At 34.3% G+C, this 22,700-nt stretch overlaps 1 protein-coding gene across 1 annotated transcript; it reads left to right on the top strand.

Moving 5' to 3' along the window:
* The first annotated feature begins 2,853 nt into the window (after positions 1-2,853).
* Positions 2,854-3,774, top strand: LOC139099014 (uncharacterized). Its single transcript, XM_070651406.1, has 2 exons — positions 2,854-2,874; positions 3,280-3,774. The coding sequence occupies exons 1-2, from the start codon at positions 2,854-2,856 to the stop codon at positions 3,772-3,774; spliced, it is 516 nt and encodes a 171-aa protein (XP_070507507.1).
* The last annotated feature ends 18,926 nt before the right edge of the window (positions 3,775-22,700 follow it).

Below are 22,700 nucleotides of genomic sequence, written 5' to 3'. Positions count from 1 at the left end.
GAGACTTTTTGTGGAGAAAAAATTTATAATGACTTTCAAATTGCAAATGACTGAATGCAGTCATTATACTAATTTCGTTGTAATAAATAGAAAAATTGTCTTTTAATTTAGGGAAAAGTATGACAAATTTATTGTTGGAATGTGATTCCTGTAATGGTCTATCAACAGTAGAGCTCAAAGTCAACTCGAGTTTTGTATGGAAAAGTCGACTCAAGTCAATTCGACTCCATTAACAGAGTCGACTTTGAGCTCTGATCAATAACATATCTTTAGAAGAAAGGTAGAAATAGAAGATATATAATTTATATATGGCACTTCGCCATATAGTCGAATAACCCCCGATAGCTCAGTAATATGAGCATGCGACTGAAAACCGTTGGACGTAGGTTCGAGTCCCACTCGAATCAGAATTATATCATATTCTGTTAGATCAACATTTAAGCTACAATTAAGGTTTTAGCAATAGAGTCAGATGGAGAGCCTTTTGCAGCAAACTAGGTTCTATGTCGAAGCGCATGGTTGCAGTAAGTAAGTGAATACATTCAATAATATCAACCACCCCTCCTCACCTTACTATATTCAAAATAAAAAATATAAATTTATTGGAACTTTATTTTAAAAATTTCAATTTCAATCTTAGGATTAAGCAATTTAAGGCATGGTCAGAGGCGTAACCAGGGGGGTATTTAAGGGCAAGAACCCCTTCCCTCCAAGTATTAAAAAAAATCGTTTATTTTGTAATATTTTTATTTTTTTTTAAATTTTTTGTTTGTCTTTAAAAAAAAAATTCAAAAAACAACGCGGTGAGGGGGTTGAGGAAGGCTTCGACCCAAGTTAAATTTTCTGACTATGCCCTTGGGCATGGTGATCAATATATAACAACAAATTATCAAATTAACAGATGCACACAATGCATAGGATGCAATATAAATTATATTTAAATAATTATTAACTTTTGTGTCAACTAGAGTATTTATAGAGTTTGTAAGATTCCTCAATGACATATTCGAGAACTTTTCCAAATTGTCTATAGTTTTATAATCAGAATTTTTATAAATGCTAAAATAAAAGTCATCGATGTTATTCTGTAAAGTTGTTTGTTCCAAGATATCATACAATCCTTCATATTCATCATAAGCTTCTTCAAAGCACAACATGCGATCAGGATGAATAAGTAGCACAAGTAAGAGAACTGTGAAACTAGTTAAAAAAAAGGATAAATTAATGTTAGCATCTTTGTTATGTTTTTTGTTAGGTTTGTCAATAATTGCAGATTTTTAGACCAAAAACGTATGCCTGCAGCCTTGCCTGCACGACGAACTTTTAGGTACAACCAAAAACTGCAGGTCTGCGCATCTAAAATGCAGGTCTTCTTGACCAAACCCAAGATTTTCGTTCTTACCAATAATAAAATTTCATGATTATTCAAATGTATAGGACCAGCTTTTTTGTGACTTGTTAAATGAATTACTGTAACAGAACTGATAATTTTTTAAATAGCTGCAGTAAATTGAATCATATTTTCTGATGATTAAGTCAGATTAGTATGACTAAGTCGATGATAAAAGTAGCTACTAGTACTGTACTGTTTGCATTATGTTGCGTAATTAAGATAAGTATGACTAAGTCAATGCTGTATCTAGGGAGATTGGGGATGTTTGGGTCAATGCATGAAAGACAGAACAACTAGTCCTGTTTGGATAGCATTCTGTTGCTTTCTTTGTATATGTTGGGTTCGGAGATGGCAGACAGTAAATCTTACCATTCCTATCTTGGTTGTGGAGCAGCAACCCTTCAGACAGAGTTTGGATAGGATTTTAATCAATTATTTCAAGTTCATATCCTGATTCAGGGCTGGATTACCTGCACTACATTTAGTGGTAACAAAAAATACCACGAGAAGATACACAATTGACATTTGGCCAGCTTCGGTGTCAGACTTCGGCTTCCTCAATTACTTACTTACTTCCTTGGCTGGGGCGCATGGGGGACCATTGCCACGTTTAAAGAACGTCTGTAGATAGCTCTATCTTTCGATAACTTCTGCCAATTTGGGATATTGAGAACTCTAGCGTCTTAATCAGCACAACCAATTCAGGACATTTTCGGTCTTCCTCTTGATCTTTTGGCGTCTACAGAGTTTTCAAAATTTATGTCACTAAACCCCACCCTGACATCACATCATAAATTTCATATCTTATAAAGTCGATTCAGTTACATTTAGTCATCATTTGTCTGACTCAAACCTTTCAATTCCTACACATTCTACTCGTATTTACTCAAAATCACGCTTTAACCCTCACATCATAAATTTCCTCATACTACGATTCTCGCAACAATGTTGCAAATCTTCAATTACCGCCTGAGAGGAATTTACGCCAATGGGACTGTTCAGATGTTAGGTCACAAGGAACAATTGACTTGTTGAGCTACTCAGCTCTTCTGTCAGTGACAAAATCTCAATTTGCATTGATTAAGGTGGAACAAAATCTCAACATCCTCCAGTCAGGGGGCATGGGGACCCAATAAAGGGTTACGTAACAAATGAACACCCCCCATTCATGCACAACAAGATACAACAACCAAACATAACTTGTACGCCTTCCTAATTCTTAATATTGTGTTACATCGCAAGTCACATTTTAAAAAAAAATTAACTCATCCATTCAATATTTCCTCGTCGAGTCCTAAAGCAAAATAATTAAATTGTAATTGGAGACAAACAATGCCAATGGGCATTACAATAAACTTATGGCGCCGCTCTATATTTTATTTGTTGTTGTTGCACTCAATTTTTGCATTTTACAAAAATAAGAAGTAAGTGAAAATTGAAATGTAATTTGTTGAAATAACATGAAAAGAGGAATTGAGATTGTGAGAAATAATGAGGAAGTCAATTTGTTGTGATTCTTGGATGGGAACTGAGGATTAAAAGAATTTGTTGAAAGGTCAAAAAATTATGAATTTTACGAAATTGGAAAGTAAAAAGATAAATTGTTAATTATCATAATATTTGAGCATAAAATTGGGATTTGAACCCTTTGGATTGTCAAAATTTGTCATAATTTGAGTTGAATTAGAATTGTCATAATGACTAAAACTCCACTTTTGTAGCTTAATTGCAATTTGCTAATTTCAATTATAGACTAAATTGTCATTAGGAAACTTCTACTAAATATAGTCGCTAATCATTCCTAGAAATTCAATTAACAAACTTAGAATCTCTCTCAAACCCTCCAAAATGATCTCAACAAACTCGATCCGAGGAACACAATGTAGTCAGTAAGATATCCAAAAATTCTCGGTATCTACAAATTTTTGAGAGACCGAGATCGAGACTACCTGGGAGGTCTCGGAGTCCGTTTTGGTTTCGGTTTGGGTCTAGATTTCGGTCTCGGTTTCAGTCTCGGTTTCGGTCTCGGTTTCGGTCTCGGTTTCGGTCTCGGTTTCGGTCTCGGTTTCGGTCTCGGTTTCGGTCTCGGTTTCGGTCTCGGTTTCGGTCTCGGTTTCGGTCTCGGTTTCGGTCTCGGTTTCGGTCTCGGTTTCGGTCTCGGTTTCGGTCTCGGTTTCGGTCTCGGTTTCGGTCTCGGTTTCGGTCTCGGTTTCGGTCTCGGTTTCGGTCTCGGTTTCGGTCTCGGTTTCGGTCTCGGTTTCGGTCTCGGTTTCGGTCTCGGTTTCGGTCTCGGTTTCGGTCTCGGTTTCGGTCTCGGTTTCGGTCTCGGTTTCGGTCTCGGTTTCGGTCTCGGTTTCGTTCCCGGCATCGGGAACCCTTAAGAGTAATTACGCTGCTTCATCTTCGAGTACGGGACCTGTAAATGCCCTGACGCCTGATCTTACCCAATTTTTACTCCAAAACACAAAATCTCCTCAATCATATGCTGTTCGGCCACATCAGTGTAAATTACATCAACAACATGACATCATTCTTAATATGTGTAAATGTGTTTACTCATCGCATGCCGCACAATCTTAAAGAAATAAAAAATAAATATAAAAATGTAGTAACAATAACATAAATTTAGATTAAGATACGATTGTTGCATTATTGATTGAAATTATGACAATTTTGTTGTTTTTCGTCTCGATTACTAATTGAAGTTATTTTCACAGTGATGGTCAAAAAAAAATTATGATCGGTTATAGTCGCTAGTTACTTTTTTGATTTCCTTATTCTGCTTGTGGGTGATGTTAGTTACTTATTTACTTATTTCCCTGAGTGTACAGATCACCTGTGATCTATAAGTTCTCTCAGTTTACGTCTTAAACCGGCTCTGTCGCTGGCTGCCATTTGAAAACTGTCTTTGTGCCTCTTTTGCCATCTATGGCATCTTATGGATGATGCTAACACTTAAATGTTGGGTTTGTCCAAAATTTCTGGTTTTCAACCTTTGACGAACTTTAAGGTACAATTTGAAAATTTTAGGCATGCACTTCTAGAATATTGAAAACAGAGTTGGCAGGACTTTAAAGTGGAGTCCGGACTTTGAAAGTCCGGACTTTCAAAGTCCGGACTTTGAAAAAAAAAAGTGGAGTCCGGACTTTGAAAGTCCGGACTTTAGAAAAGTCCGGACTTTGAAAGTCCGGACTTTGGGACTTTTAGAGTCCGAAAAGTCCCATACATTTTTTTTTTTTTTTTTATAAAAAATATTTTAATATTTTTTTTTTTTTTTTTTCGATTACACTTCGTAACCCGAGCTAAAAAAGTGGATTTTTGACATTTTTTTCGGTACCACTGCGTAACCCGAGCTAAAAAAGTGGATTTTTTGACATTTTTTTCGGTACCACAGCGTAACCCGAGCTAAAAAAGTGAATTTTTTGACATTTTTTTCGGTACCACTGCGTAACCCGAGCTAAAAAAGTGGATTTTTTGACATTTTTTCGGTTACACTGCGTAACCCGTCGCAACAAAGTCCAAAATCCAAAGTCCAAAGTCCAAAGTCCAAAGTCCAAAGTCCAAAGTCCAAAGTCCAAAGTCCAAAGTCCAAAGTCCAAAGTCCAAAGTCCAAAGTCCAAAGTCCAAAGTCCAAAGTCCAAAGTCCAAAGTCCAAAGTCCAAAGTCCAAAGTCCAAAGTCCAAAGTCCAAAGTCCAAAGTCCAAAGTCCAAAGTCCAAAGTCCAAAGTCCAAAGTCCAACCCGTCGCGTAACAAAGTCCAAAAAAACACTTTTTCAAGTCATGTTACGCAGTGTAACCGAAAAAAATGTCAAAAAAATTAATTTTTTAGCTCGGTTTACGCAGTGTGACCGAAAAAAATGTAAAAAAAATTCACTTTTTTAGCTCGGGTTACGCAGTATAACCGAAAAAAATGTCAAAAAAATCAATTTTTTAGCTCGGGTTACGCAGTGTAACCGAAAAAAATGTCAAAAAAATTAATTTTTTAGCTCGGTTTACGCAGTGTGACCGAAAAAAAATGTCCAAAAATTCCCAAAGTCCCAAAGTCAAAGTCTCAAAGTCCCAAAAGTCCGGACTTTCATAGTCCGGACTTTAGTGGAGTCCGGACTTCCAAAGTCCGGACTTTAGTGGAGTCCGGACTTTCAAAGTCCGGACTTTTGGGACTTTTCGGACTTTTAAAGTCCGGACTCCAAAGTCCTGCCAACTCTGATTGAAAATTCAGTCCGGCAGTTCTTGACCGAATCCTCCTTAAATTATGAATAACTTCTCTGAATGGTATATGACATAAAAAATGTGGGCTAGGTACATCAAAGTATCTACGTGACCTTGGTGTCAGGTCTACGGCCAATTTTGGTGGAGACCGTTAATCCAACGTAGATCGGAGACAAACGAGGCTCCGGTTAATACAGGGTGCGTTGGACTAGCAAGTCACCACCCTTAACAGCAAGCTATGAAACCAATGAGATGTCATGGATCACAACTGATCTGTACAACCAGCAAAGTAAGTGAGTAAGTAAGTTTGGCTGCACACAGTTTGCCCACAACTGCTCTACACCAAAACAACAACAATTTATTCATGAATCTATCCAAAATTCGTATAAAATTCCCATTACAAAACAACAACGCATAAATGCGAAAATAACAACAGCTGAAATCAAACACAAAATTCCTTTAAGAATTCCAAAATCGAAAAGTTGTTGATTATTATTCAACAATACATTCTCCAATAGCTTCGTAATCATGAATCAATAAGCAATCGCATTAAATTATGGTAAAAGGAATCGTCGGCATAAGAAACAACAAAATAGAAAGATTGTCAAAATATGGAAGCTTATTGCCTAAATAAAGCAAAAAGAAATTCATGGAATTTGTTATGAAAAATGTCGCGATCTTCAATAAACACAAAAATACGCGAAGGCTGTGGATATAAAGCTGAAAATAAAGAAAAACTTTTATATTTCCACGACCAAAAAAGTTTCACTATTTTTAGACTTGAAGCAGAAGAAAGCAATGCCAACAAAATGTTTGTGCGTACTCACTTGTATTGTTTTTTTGGAAAGTTTAAGCATTTCGTGATTTTTTGTCAAGCTTTTGCGGTGTCTTATGGAAATAAAGTTTTGTTATAAATGTTAAATGGCGATTGATAAATGATTTAGAATAAAAAGTTTGAATTCTTGATAATTTTGTGGATGAACTTTTATATTTTTTCTGGGGAATCGATGTGTTGGAATTCATTATCAAGGACATAGACATAATCGATTGGTGGTTAGTTTTAGTCAGAGTTGGAATGCAGGTAGAATTAGACAGCAAAGCAAGCCGAATCACAACCAGAGCTCGAATTTTATATGCCCGACTTGAGTCGGCTTTTCCATACAAAGTCCGAGTCGACTTCGATTTCCGATCATTGTTTCTGTCGATGGTCAATTCCGCTTTCCACCAAAAGCGGCAAAATCCGGCTATTGCAAACTCTAGATTAGATTGTGTTTTGGTTTTATTTAGGCGTATGATTACATGTTCAGCTCATATCAGCTAATTTTTATTATAATCTTATAGGGAGGCTCATTCATTAGTAGATGAGATAACGTCTACGAGGAGGAGGGGTTTGTATTTATGTTACGGAGAAAATGTTACGGTAAGCGTTACGGTAAGGGCAGAAAGGTGTCTGAAAACTATAATATATTACTTTAAGCGTTGAGCTGACACCTTGGCTGGCATTCAATTTCTTCTTCTAACTGGATCTAGTCGTTAATCGTTCCTGAGCAACACAAATGAAAAATGATCTACTACGGAGCTTTTAAGGCTCGGTCAAAGCTTTTTTATTAACATTAAATGAAAACCGCCTCTATTTGGCAGTCATATGGATGCTCATCTGAAGCTACTTCCATTTGATGGAGATAAAAGAGCTTTGGTGAAGCCTTTAAAGCTCCGTTCCGCAGCCTTCTTCATTTGTGTCACTCACGGTTTAATCCCTAATGGTACTTTAATAGAAAGGATGGGATATCCTCCCCGAAAATCCCCCTTATCCCTGAATCTCTTCCTGAATTTATAATAAAGAGTTCCTAGCCAAGAGTATACATTTCAACAGTCTTGATACAGCCACTAATACTCAAAAAATCTCTAAACATTCATCTACTTTGCATTTAAGTGGCCTTTAAAAAAGCATTGACCCTCTCAAAAAAAAAAAAAAATATTCCATTCATACCCAAAAGATCATATCGACAGACTTATTTGCAGCCTTGACAATCAACAAAAAAATTAGCGACATTTGTTATGACTGCATTAGTCTGAAATTTTTCAGTTATGAGAATATTACTGACCAGACAGCGTATGCACAACAAAAAAAATGTTAATTGATAGGTTTTTGGTGCCGCAGACATTCTAAATGTCCACATAATTAGAATGTCTGTGTTTTTGGGTGTCTTAATTGAGAATTAAATAGAATTTTAATTTTGTAGTAAAAATTCAGATGAGAAATTTTTGTCATAGACAATAGCATGAAATTCTAGCTCTATTCAGCTACGTCATACCAGACCCCCCATAACTTTCATTCTCAGAATATCAGAATCAAAACAGAAAACCCCAAAAAAAAAGCCAGAACGTATCTTGTTTAATTTTAAAATAGTTTTTTAATCAACTTAGCAATTCTCATACTTTATATATATATTTATTTTTATCATTAAATTACTTGACAACCTCGTCACACAACAAGAACAATAAGAAACTGAACTGAAAAAAAAAATGTGACTCGACTCAATTGTTTGTCTTCATTTAAAAATAATTTTGTCTAATTGAATATAAATAGAAGCATAAGAGCGAATGATGATGAATATTTCATTTATATGTCATGTGAGGAACAGCAAAATAATAATAAGAATAAAAATAATATAAAATATATATATATTTAAGTATTTAAATTGAAATCTCACAGTACATGCCAGAGTATGTGATTTATTTCAGTATTATTAAAATGAAAAATTGAGTTTGATTGTGGTCAGTAGTGGGCGATTGAAGCGCATTTTTGATTTCTCTTGGAATGTAGAGGATTGGTTGGATGTTAAGGTGTCTTCACATTATAGTTGTATGATCAAATGTCTTTACAGTAGAGTCAAATGTTCAGGTGAACTGACATTAAAGTCACATATTCAGCTGTCTTCACATTAAAGTCTTACATTCAAATGCACACTTGTTGACACCATCAGCCGCCATTCACATCCAGACAAAGTACAACCAAAAAATCATCACTTCGTTCTACAATAACTCATCATAAAAGCAAGTAAGAACGAGAAAAAGAAGAGAATGATACTCTTTATATAAATGTGAAGGCCCATCCCGCATGGGTCATTGTTTTCATAACATTCTTTTATTTTTATTTTGTATTTTTTTTGGCGCGTTTATTGCTCTTCTTGGAAATCTTACACGCGCATACACGAAAAATGCTTATTTTCGCCTTCTGGAGAAAGAAAAACAAACAACAATGAAGAGTATGGAAAGAAGAATTAAAAGAAAAAATTGTTTTTTAAAAAATTTTCATTTTTTTTGCGCGCTTCATCATTTTTTGTTGTTTGTTATTCATATCTATAGTTATGTATGGATGTAACTAACACATGTATTTCTCATTTACAATCATTATACTATAAAGAACACGCAATAAATGTGGACACAATTGTGAGATTGGATGTGACAGCGCATTTTAATGGACTGATTGATGTTTAGGGAATGTGAGAAAGTTTGTTGGGAAATTTTGAGTGATTGGCTTCTGAGATTAGTGGATTAAACAGAGCTGACTTACTTACTTCCTTGGCTAGAGCGTATGAGGGCCTTTGTCGCGCGGAGAACTTCTAAAACTGACTCTATCCTTCGAGAACTTCTGCCAATTCGGGATATTAAGGTCTCTAGCGTCCTTCCAGTTCATAACATTTAATTCAGGAATCCTCAGGTCTTCCCCGAGATCTCTTACCATCCACAAAGTCTAATATTGCCACTCTATATCATTGTATGAGCGTCTGTTTACATGTCCAGCCCATCTCAAACTCATATTCATCACAAGTTGAGGTTTTAACAGGAATATGGAAGCACTTAGCTTTGAAATTCAATGGTTATGATAAAGTTTTGGAGAATGCTAAATTAAAAGGGCTGGAAATGACATTAAAAGCAATTAATTTTCTAAAATGTGTTATGAGGTAATCATTCTAGGCTAGTTCGGAATGTTAACATTCCAGAATGTCAGTATTCTGAACAGACAAAATATCTCGAAGGATTGTGCCGGCTTTAGACGTTCCCTCCACTTGACAATGGACCCATATTTGCCTCAACCAAGGAAGTAAGCAAGTTAACAATCTGGAATTATTCAAGAAACTCCAGGGGCGTTCAAAGGAGTTTGAGGTTTAGAGACCAAACCGCTACCCCCTTTTTTGAACAAAATTCTTCAATTTGCAAGTATTTTTCATCGTTCATGAACATAAATCCTTATTCAGAATGGGGGAAAAGGTGTTTGGTGGTCAAACCACTCCACCCTCTCTTTCCACCAAAAGAGCTTTTGGCTACACCCCTTAGAAGCACAGCATAGTCATTAGAGTACTCTATGTACCATTTTTTGTCGTTCTCTGATTTTAGCATGTCCACTTTGCCCCGAAGACGAAGAATCAATAAGTCATATATTGAACAGCTCTACACTTTTGTTCTGCATCCAGCAATACTTGAAAAATCCAGAACTAGACAGACTAACTCCATCCACGACATGATTTCCCTCTTAAAAGATCAAAAAATAAAAATCCCAACATTTCACTGATTCCCTTTCAATACATATTAATGTGTGGATGTGTTCTTAAATGAAAATGATAAAAGCAGAGCGAAATTGATGCTCAGCAAGCATGTCTAATTGATGTAAGAAGTGGAATAAAAAATATATATATATAAAGAATGTATAATACACATATAAATAAAAATAAAGAAAAATTGGCGCAATCTTGAGCAATTTATTTCATTCAAAGGCACTTGAAGCTTGAAGCGCCTTCAACGAATGGGTACGAAAATGTCAGTTGAACAGAAAGAGATGGAATGAAGATTGTGTTGTTGACTCATAAAACCAGAGCACATTCTGCACGTTGATTGTTGGCAGCATATTAATAATTCAAGGCATCCTGTTTTGATGCTACTTTTTTATATCCATCCTCTTCCTTCTGTTACTTTAAACATTGTGGAATGCACATTACAGAAAAAAATCTCTGTTGCATGTAGGCCTCTATTTAAGCCAATATTATCAGAAAATAACTTTTTTTTGGTGGGGATGGGACAGAGAAATTGCTGCTTTTGAAAGATCAAAGGAGTTGCAAGAAAATAAATTTTTTTTACAGTGGATGAGATAAACAAGTGGAATGAGCATTTAAAATTGTAAAAATAAGTCGCGTTGTTGGAAGATTAATAATATAATTTATGTAATGTGTCCTTCTGTCCTCCTGTCCTTGTGTCTTTCTGTCTATCATTCTGCTCGACTAATCGTCATTAAGATCCCACCATGCTTGGTGGGGAATTATTCTAGTATTAAAACAAGTAATGGAATTTTGATGTTTTTGCTTATGATTTCTGGAAAAAATCATAATAAATTAAGGAATAACTTGGAAAAAGTCAAAAATGCAAAAGGTAAGGAGGTGGAAGCTAGTAAGTCGAAGGGTCTACCCTCCTTCGAGACTCTATATGAGAAAGAATTAAGAAATATTTCGTACTTTCTTGGCTGGGTTCCATGTTGGACCATGGTCACGCGGAGAGAACGCCTAAAGTCGGCTCTTTTGTTTGAGAACTTCTGACAATTCATAACTCAGGGATATTTCGATTCTTTCCTACTAAATCATTCAGCCTGTAAGACTTATGAATCCTATGACTCAAATTCGACTAATTCTCGATTGGCCTCTTTAGTATATCGAAGCACATCGATCTTGTCCTTTCTGTAACTTATCATCTAAGTTATTCGTTGGGTGGCCAGAGGATTTTGGCATTTTGAGGTTTCGTCGGGACAGAGCAGCAAGGTAGGAAAGTACAGCAGCGTCCCGGCCAAAATACTGCAGATGACCGCCCTAGTTATTCGCTCCTCTTTCCTCCAATCGTTGGTAAGCCTCGACCAAAACCACACACGGTGTACGGTTCCTTACATTTCCATCAATTATTTGCTGCGGCACACAGTTTGCACACTAAATTCCAGACTCCCTTCCTTCTAAAAACCAAACGCAACAAGTAAACGTCCCCAAAAGGATTAAACAATTTCAAAAATGTATCAGCAAAAAGGGGAAAAAAACGATCTAAATTCTCAGAAAAATACTTCCTACATGCTCCAACCGACTATATAGAGACATTCATGAATGAATAAAGAGTACAAAGGGAATCTATTTTTTTTATTATCGTGAAAAATATTTTTCATGCTCAAATAAATCGATTACAAAAAAAAAATATATTATTTTGATTGATTTTCAAGCTGAAAACCGTGCTGAATGGATAAATTTTGAGCAACTGTGAATTGATAGGGATGGAAATAAGATTTGTGATTTGATTTTCAATTTATGAGATAAAAGGAAAACTAGAAAGAAGCTGAATTTTGGATTGGATCGTTTTGAGATGATACCCAACATCAAATGGGGAGGAGGATCAGTGCCATCGAGGGGTCATTTTCGAGAAAAGTCTGCAGTAAACTGTTAAATAAGGAACAACGGCGCATCATCAAAGAACCTGTATTAGACTCTTGGTAGTCTGAATCTAACGCATTGTCTTTGAGTTCATTACTAAGTCCGAACAGCACACCATGTTCATTAAGAGTGCATCTAAGTTGTCCTGACCGTACGGAAAATACAAAGATGCCCTAACCACATCAAAACGTCTGATTTTGGTTCATTTGTTTGGCAAAAAATGCGGTTCATTGCATTGTGCTGCTCAGTGCAGCTTAAAAGCTCTATTTTTGACGGACAAATTTTTCCAAATTCTTCCCAAATTCCAATTTGCAAGTTTCCATATCAGATAGATTGACAATCTCTCTTTTTTGAATGATGTCCATTCACTGATAGGTAAATGACTTTATCCTTTATGTATTCATACTTAAAATTCTTTCTTACTTAAAATCTCTCCCAAAAAGACAAAAAATCTTGAAGGTTAAGGTTGATAATCTAAGCAAATGACAATGAATTTCATGCTCCATTTCATCCAAAGAGATGATACAATGTCCTTTCACTTGATTTGATTTTTTTTTTAAAACAATTGAGAAATTGTCATGGTGACTGTTTGATGTTTGGGTGGTAGAAGGAATCGATTTGCAGTTATTGCTAAGATTGTAGCAGCAAGCTAAGGACGATTTTTGAGTTTGTCGTGTGGGTGAGCTTTTTAATAATAAGCTCAGCGAAGGTTGCTATGGAAAAATTTAGAAGAAGTGAAGAACTTGACTTTCTGGAAAGAAATCGAAGCTTTTTGATGCTGAAAATGATTGATTTACCCGATGTGCTTTTCATGGTAGTCAAATGGCAGCTCTGTTGTATCCAAGTGACAACTTGGACGCCATATTGGTCCATATTGGTCAATTATGATCCATGGTCTACATTAGTTTGCATCTGCAGCTGGCAATAGCTTAACAATTTCTGATACCTGCATTACCATCCCAATCGACAGCATTTTTTCATGAGTTCTTGGGACACCCCTTAATGACTTCATAAATTAGAGCTTCTACAGGACTCTTAACAAAATTTCCAGGCAAATAAAGTCGGTTGACCTTGGTTCTCAGACTTGAAAACCATATGGCAACCAATTGAGTGCCATGAAATACGTGTGCTGACCGGGTTCAAGACAGAATCATCCAGAATACAAGTACAAAGTCCTTCAAACTTAGTAATTTTCCTCCCAATTCACACAAAAAGTCCTTACTATCCACAAACTCCAACATCCAATTTCGACAAAAACTCTCTCAAACTAAAATCGACAAAAAAAATCCCTTTCACATCCAATAAGCATACATACGATGTAAGTTAATCGAAAACTTGCAAATTTCCAGCATAATCATTTCCAATCACATAAAAAAAACGACCTTTCAACAGCACCAAAAGTCTCACTCGAAACTCATTTGCAAGACGTCTGTGTCTATCTATCTCTTTACGTGCTTCCTTTTTTGCCATTGACCCTTTTTTTGCTGCATATCCACATATCGTCTATATTGTGTTGTATAACACAATCTTATGCCATTACTTATTATTATTACAATAAAATACCTTCAATCATCTCCTCTATTTTTACGTTCAAGTACGCAAATATTGCAGACAGGAAAGGAAGAAGAATTGAGCAGCAACAAAAAAAAAAGGCAAAAGAAAAATTCACATAAATCGAGAGCAGGATTTATTTGCGAGGAAATGAGAAAAGGAATGTATTTTATGGTGTGTACACAGTATAGTGTGCGAATAAGGGAAGCACGAATAGTACTCCAGTCATAATAATAAGAAGTCAGAGCCAAAAAGAGTAAGCAAACAAGTCTTGGAAACCCTTCTCACTCGTCTTTTTTATTCATAGATTAAATTTAATTTTTATACTTTTCTTTCTTTGGATTTATTGTAGATATGATATGGTAAGTTTGGATGAATTAGTGAATGTGGCATCGAGAAGTGCATGTTTGTAAGGAGGTTAATGCAGATTTTTGGAGGTTGAGTTTGTGCATGATTTGACAAAAAATTGAGAAATTGTAAAACAATGCTCATTATTGCAGTTGAAAGCTTAATAAGGTTCGTCCATAACTGCAGGCTTGCAGCCTTGGACATACTTTAAGGTACAGTCAAAAAGTGCAGACCTGAGCATCTAAAATGCTAGTATTATTGATACTACATGATAACAGGGACGTAGCCTGCAATATTTCGAAATTCTAAGAATTCGTGTGAATTGTTTATCAGGTTTTTCGGATCAATCTGATCTGTTCACGTTTTTAATAGCAGTTAGATGAGGACAGTTGGTATCTAAGTAGCAGTTGACATGAAAATTGCGGGGAAATCGAAAAATCGGACATTTTAGTAAGGGTTTCCACATTTGGCAGTTTGTCCGAATGATATAATCGAAGATATCCTCTGAATAGCTCGGGAGCCTCCCGAGAGGACAACTAGTTCATTTACTTAGTAGATGCTTAGCTAAGGTCTAATTGCGAGAATGATTCTAGACAATTCGTTGCTGTTAATCATCCTTGTTACCAGATTTTGTGTAGAGTTATCCTCCATCCAACCCCAAAGCGATGACAATTTTCCCACAAACCTCAGTTCTTCATTCCACTTAAAAATTATCCACAAAATTATGAGCACATACCGCATCGTCTAGAAAATATCATCCACGCTGTAATTCATCTTCAGGATCATGATTTCATTTACATCTCGTACTCACTTTTTTCTTTATTAAACATAAAGCATATATGCATCTTCAAAGCGCCCTTTACCGTTGTTGTAATTTTTTCTGTTCCTCACCCAAAGCCAACAACATCATTAACATCATCTCCGTCTTGATCAGAATGAGAACAACTACACATAAAAATTCTTTTTTGTTCTTTATTTTCGGGTTCAACATTTTTTTTTTTGGTTCTTCTTCTTCCAAAAAACATCCACAACAACAACAACAGAAGAAACTTCATTTCTTTCCGTTCCTATACACATAATTCTTTTTTATGCACACACATTCATCACATATATACATTTTTTGGTAAAGTGAGAAGAACTGAACGAGAAGAACTGAAAAAAAGAAGGAGAAAAAAATTGATTTAAGTTCATTGTCTCGCGACGAAGAATTTTTCTTGCCGTGGAGGTGCTGCTTCTTTTTTAAATAAGATGAAATTGTCTCGAATCAGCATAGAGAAGAGATTCATGTGAATTTATATTTTATTTACATCCATAGAAATGAAATTTATTTTTTTTTTGTGTTTCTCATGACACATTGGGCAAAAAAGTGAAAAGTATGGCAATAATTGTTTTGATATGGCTATATTATAGACCCTAGTTAGTAGAACACTGGAAAAATATTTTTTCCCGCCATAAGTCCAAAGTCCACCAGATATGACTTAAAACATTTTTTGTGTTTTTGACATATTCAAGATGTTATAACTCTTTACTAGCTCATCCAAATTTTTTCAAACTTTTTTTATTTGATAGATATAAATAAGTGCTTTTAATTAATACCACACATGATATACTTTTGACCCACTGTGAGATCAAAAAATTGAAAAAAGTACGAAAAAATGTGATTTTTTGCACTTTTTCTCTTACTGTTACCGCATGGTGTAATAATTATTTTTTTAAGTTATACTATATTATAGATCTTATCTATATCTATAATATTTGTCTACATTGTGTACCAAAATATTGACGTCTATATGGTCAAAATCGACTTATAAGTGAAAAACTCATAGGTACGAACCCTTTAAAACCATATATGTCCCACGGTGTAACCCAGCTGTTTTATTTTATTTTTGATAATGTTAGAACTTTGGATGGGCTACTAGATAAAAAAATAAAATCAAAAAAATACCACCAACAAAATTGTCAAAAATCGACCTCAAGGGGGTCTAGGGGGGTACCTTGAAATTCAAACTTTTCTAACTTTTGCCACTATTAATGAAATTTGATGAAATTTTCACATAATATTTATATATCCATTATCTTAATACCCATAATAAAAAAATTGTTACACAGTGGAATTTTGTTGAATTTTGACAATTTTTGTTTTTTCATGTTTTTCAATCTATTTCATGAGGGTTAAGTGGACTATAACTAAATTTTATAAAAATAATTCTTTATTTATGCATAGCAAATCCAACTACCTTTCCAACGATACCAAATATGTAACATCAAACTAAATTATCTCTTAAATATAGTCAAAAGTTTGAAAAAATAGCAAAAATTTGAGGGTTTTGAAAATCTACAATTGACATATTTGCTCATAACTTTTGTAAATTTGAATTTTATGTGATAAATTTGGTATTTCTAGAAAGGTTAAAGTATTTTTAAGATTATAAAAATATATTTAGAGATCAAAAATTACTCAGTGCGCCGATTGACTAAGTCCAAAATGTCATATTTTGACTGCCTCTATCGAGTGCAATGAGCATCTGATTTTTATTTTTTGGCATAATTTCCATATTTCTATACTGGAACTAAAACATAAATGCCACACAAATGTTTTTTCATCCTCAAAAAGTTCAAATCAAGAAATAGGAAAATCTCGAAAATGTCAGTTTTTTTGGAAAATGCTGTTTTTTATTTGCACTCTAAAATGAAGAAAAAAATACTTTTACGGTTAAATACTTTCAATTTCAGCATCGAAACATGGAAATTATACCTAAAAATAAAAATCAGATGCTCATTGCACTCGATAGAGGCAGTCAAAATATGACATTTTGGACTTAGTCAATCGGCGCACTGAGTAATTTTTGATCTCTAAATATATTTTTATAATCTTAAAAATACTTTAACCTTTCTAGAAATACCAAATTTATCACATAAAATTCAAATTTACAAAAGTTATGAGCAAATATGTCAATTGTAGATTTTCAAAACCCTCAAATTTTTGCTATTTTTTCAAACTTTTGACTATATTTAAGAGATAATTTAGTTTGATGTTACATATTTGGTATCGTTGGAAAGGTAGTTGGATTTGCTATGCATAAATAAAGAATTATTTTTATAAAATTTAGTTATAGTCCACTTAACCCTCATGAAATAGATTGAAAAACATGAAAAAACAAAAATTGTCAAAATTCAACAAAATTCCACTGTGTAACAATTTTTTTTATTATGGGTATTAAGATAATGGATATATAAATATTATGTGAAAATTTCATCAAATTTCATTAATAGTGGCAAAAGTTAGAAAAGTTTGAATTTCAAGGTACCCCCCTAGACCCCTTGAGGTCGATTTTTGACAATTTTGTTGGTGGTATTTTTTTGATTTTATTTTTTTATCTAGTAGCCCATCCAAAGTTCTAACATTATCAAAAATAAAATAAAACAGCTGGGTTACACCGTGGGACATATATGGTTTTAAAGGGTTCGTACCTATGAGTTTTTCACTTATAAGTCGATTTTGACCATATAGACGTCAATATTTTGGTACACAATGTAAACAATTATTATAGATATAGATAAGATCTATAATATAGTATAACTTAAAAAAATAATTATTACACCATGCGGTAACAGTAAGAGAAAAAGTGCAAAAAATCACATTTTTTCGTACTTTTTTCAATTTTTTGATCTCACAGTAAGTCAAAAGTATATCATGTGTGGTATTAATTAAAAGCACTTATTTATATCTATCAAATAAAAAAAGTTTGAAAAAATTTGGATGAGCTAGTAAAGAGTTATAACATCTTGAATATGTCAAAAACACAAAAAATGTTTTAAGTCATATCTGGTGGACTTTGGACTTATGGCGGGAAAAAATATTTTTCCAGTGTTCTACTAACTAAGGTCTATAATATAGCCATATCAAAACAATTATTGCCATACTTTTCACTTTTTTGCCCAATGTGCATGATAGCACATGAGGCACATGGCAGGTGCTTGAATATTGCCAGACATATGAAAATAAGAAAATGCACAGATTTTGGATTGTAATTGAAAAATTCAATTTTTTTTTCTTGGGATGTGATTCTTTTTGATGATGATATGATGATTCGTGTGCGTTGATTTGGCTGTCTTGTTCGATTCTTGATTTTTTGAAGTTTTTTCCTTATTTCTAAGAATGGATTATTGAGACAGAATCAGGATTGAGACCTTCAAGGATTGTCGACTCGATCTCGAAGATTCAAATATTTGCTAAGCTTGGTTGAAAGTATCCTGATCTGCAATCGTTAAAATGTCGTACACACGATAACTCCAGCAGACTGTAAAGTTGTAAACATGTGACTAATGATTGACTTAAAAGCTTCTGCCATTGCCAAACGTTTGGCTGCATTGTGGAGAAAATATCAAAGTGTTACGATCGGATCAAAACTAACGAAGCGTTTGCCTGACGTGAGATTGTTCCTAAGTTCAATTTCAGGTCATTTTAAGTTGGAACCACAATGTATTTAATCCTTCGGATTCATTCATATCCTGATTGTTGGGCTGTCACCCTTCAGACATGATGGTTTGGAAAAGCTTATAATAAATCCTTTCAAGTTCATAAGTGATTAAAGAGCTCAATCATCATAGGTCCATTTAGTGCTTACAGAATTCTTTAGAATATGTATAGTCCTTATTTGAGTAGACTCGATTTATTCCTAGTATAATTCTTTACTTCGGCGGCCATACAGATCAATTAAGACCTTAAATTTCCCTTAGATGTCACCTAATGCAGGCTTTATCTTTGGCTTCTACCAGTCAATAACCAATATCAAGTGCAATCCTGTCTTTATCAGCTGCCTACTTCAAAATGTTCTTTGGTCTTCCACATGATCTTTCACGACCTACAAAAGTCGGATTTAAAGATCTTATTTAACGAAGTTCCTGCAAGTAGTAAACTTAAATCCACTAAAATCAACCTCCCTTGAACTCCTTAAACTTCCCTAAAAAATCAAATGCGCACAGCATCATGAACAAATCCAATTCAATGTCAATTTCAAACTACTTATTTTTGCAGACTCATAAAGCAAGAGTCTAAAATAGCCACACATATTTTTTTAATGTTGTTCCCCATTCGACTTGTTTGGCCTTGAATTCGTACAATGAATTCTTCCCCCGGTGTGTTCTGTTTGCTGTATGCTTCTCATTTTTTTATATTGTCCATTTGTGCGAATGTTTTATGTGTTTTTTTTTTGTTTTATTCGGCAATTTTTTACTATTTTACAAAACGCGCAAAAGGTTCTTCGACTTCTTTTCTAACTAATTAAACATTTTGATTAAATATACACAAAGGAGTGGCTCTTTTTTTTTGGTGGATATCCATATTTAGTAAGTTTTGTACGTTTTTGGTGGAGAATTGTTGATGATTTAATCGATCGACGTCCATCGATGTTGTATGTGTAGATGTAAATATTGTGTCTGGTTAACATATGTGGACCCTACCACAGATTGTCTTTATAGCTTCAATCTCATTATCAATTTTTTCGTATAAATTTTTATGATAATTTTCTCGAGAATTTTTAGCCATAAAAGCTACATAATTAAAATATTTCAATAATGATCATGATCTGTTTGCTTTTAAAGTTGTCTTAATTCCATTAAGGCATGTATATATATTTGTTGATGATGCTACGCTTGTCGCTTTTGTTTTTTCAGTGCAACGGATGTACTTCTGACCTACGGCAAAAAGAGCTACATTGAGCTTTGAGGGGGTTTTGTATTTGATATTTCGTTTGATGTTGTTGCTTTTCTTTTGTTCATTAAATTTAGATTTAAAAGTTTATGTCTTGATTTGGGATAAAGTATTTTTGGTGGGAGATACTGAATGTATTGTTTGTTTAAAGGAATTTTTCACTGATTAATCTTAAGATGAAGTTGATTGGGATTTAAAATTGAAGATTAAGAAGAATTTACGTAAGATATTGCTTCTATAATAAATAGGACGCTATGAAAGAGGACGGATCAGATTGTCCGACGAGCCTCCTAATCCGAACAGCACAATAAATTAGCTAAAGCTATTTGCTAGGGTGTGACGAACGGCTTGGTGAAAAGTTGTCCAAACGGCCCCTGATGGTTGATTTATAGCCATTTTGAAAGTGAAAAATGCATTTCGGTTGGTCAAATACCAAGCGACACATCATGTGACAATGACGACATGCTTTTTATAACTTCGTATTTATTTGATTAGACAGACCTGCAAGTCTGTTCATCTAAACGTTTGATTGGTAGCTATTTTATAGAAGCAAAAGTATGAAACCAATCTTTCTATCTCATGAAATCCACAACGTCATCCTGGTTTGTGTGCTTGTTTGTTTAAATTCCCTGGAAAGTATACGAAGTAGAAATGGTTAAAAAACTGGCCATAGGCCGACTAGATTCTGATCTAAATTTAGATATCATCAAATCTGACCTGCTGCTACAGTCATGTTTCCCTGAGGGCTAATTTTTGACTGAGTTCTTACCAGCTCGATTGTCTATAAATTTCCCAATTTCCTTCCTTGTAGGAGCATATTTAGAGCAGGTGGGTGCTTGGAAGGCTAAAAACTACTTTTTTCGGCATTACATTCCTCAATATGTTAGGGACTTTTATGTAAATTCCAAGAATTTTGGCGATCTTGATCATCTGCTTCTTACTTTTGTTATGCTATAAAAATCAATCAAATCACAAAGCTTGACTACATTTTATCTGTCATTTTAGCCACTTACATTGCAGTCAATTCAGACCTTTCTATCTTTAGATTTGTCTGCTCTTGCCCCACTTGATTTAATATTATTATTATTTTTATTATTATTATTAATATATTTTCCTTAGTAACTATCTGCTAGCTGTATTTTTCAAATTTGCATATGTATAATTCAATTTCAAAGTCAAATGTTCACAAAAATACCAAATTTTCTCAGAAAAAATCTACAAAAAACATTTCACCATCAATTAAAATTTTCATCATCTTCCAACGATCATTCACCCTTTTTTCCGCGATCTATTTCAATATTCATGTGATATATATTTTTTTAATGTCTTATTTTCATCTAAATCAAAACACATCTCACAAAAATATAAGAAAAAAAAGTCTTCGTCGATCGATCGTCGTGTGAGTTTCGATTGTATTTTGTTTATTGACCTTGAATCAGCGTCTAATGTTCTAAGAAACTAATGAATATGATGGAAAAGAAATAACACAACCGTCGAAAATATTCAAAAAATAATAATAATGTGTGTATAGACTAAGTCTTACTTCAGTTGAATGAACTTTTTAAGGCCAAGAAGCGTTAACGAAAATAACAGAGAACCCTATCGACCCCTTCTTAATATGCACATATTATGTTTGTGTGTGCATATGTCTGAAACTTTTTTTTATTATTATTTTTTTTTCCATTCCGTCTGCTTCGTGCATTTCTTGTGAATATATATATATATATTTATTATGGGACTTATGTGGCTAGTCTCACACTATATAGTCCAGTTTTATTAGAAAATAAATAAGATGAATTTGTTAAAAATTTAAATTGATTCGTCGGAATGGTTAAGAAGAAGTCAAAAAAAGAGACCGGAGCTGAATAAAGTAATATTTAAGGTCTAACAAGATCGTTGTGCCGGTGTTTTGTGTGTTGATTTACGTACACACAGCACTTCTCTCTTTTCTGTTGTTGTTTTTATTTTTTTTTCACTCTTTTCTAACCATTCACCGACATTCTTACCATCTCTTATGCCTTAACTTAACATTTTTTGGTAGCAAATTGTTAGAGAATTTATGGTAATTTGAGTGCATTTTGGATAGGCTGAATTGTATTGAATGTTCCCGAGCGACATAATACAGTGAATCACATTTTTTGCTGTAAAAATTGAATGAAGTCTGTCCGGGTAACCTTGAGTCTTCCCTGATGTTCGAGTAACTTTTAGCTATAGTCAACACGATATATTGCTGGAGGTTCTGTAAGGAATGTAGAGTTGCCTTTACGTAGGGCAGGCATCTATTGCATTTTTGCCGGGATGCTGCTGTACTTTTTTACCTTGTTGCTGCGTCCCGACAAAGCCTCAAAATCGAAGCACTGTTTTGAACTTTGGACTTTTTGGACTCCGAAAAAATAGAGTAAGGACTCCAATGCAGGCGCCTTTACTTTTGAATCTCGTCAAATCTGTTATATGATTCTTCTAATCAGAGGTCGAAGTTGATTCATTTTTAGTCGGCTTAAGTCTGCTAAAGTCGACTAAAGTTTAGAATAGTCGACTAAGACCGACTTATACTTCTGCTTTAACCAATCAAAATTCGACTGATATTCGATCGTTCTCGTGAATCACAGATTTACCAGAGTGAAACAAGCTGCAATTAGTCAACCTCATGTCTAGTAATAAAGTAAGTAACTAAACGTATGATCGACTAATTAAGGCCTATTTCACTAAGGGCCGTTCACTTATTACGTTCGTTTTTTTGTAGAGAAAGTGGGTCTAGGATTTTGTAACAGCTTAAACAAATTGTTTTTTTATATGGACATTTTGTAACGAGGAAGAGAGGGAGGTGGATCCAGAAATTCGTTTTTTTGCTTAACATAATAAGAGAACGGCCCCCTAGGGTTGTGCACGATTATAATTCTGTAAAAGAATATGTTGGATTGATCTAACATACAGTGAGCATCCCTCACCAAGAATTGTTCCTTGAAAATTGAAATTTTTCTAAATGTATCCTTACTTTCTAACAGAGCTCGAATTCGAGTCGAGT

The sequence above is a fragment of the Chironomus tepperi genome, unplaced genomic scaffold (assembly GCF_022539635.2).
Source record: "Chironomus tepperi strain 1889 unplaced genomic scaffold, CSIRO-AGI_Ctep_v1 contig_457, whole genome shotgun sequence".
Taxonomy (NCBI): Eukaryota; Metazoa; Arthropoda; class Insecta; order Diptera; family Chironomidae; genus Chironomus; species Chironomus tepperi.
Note: the sequence above shows the minus strand (reverse complement) of the source record. Positions and strands in the feature narration are given on the sequence as shown.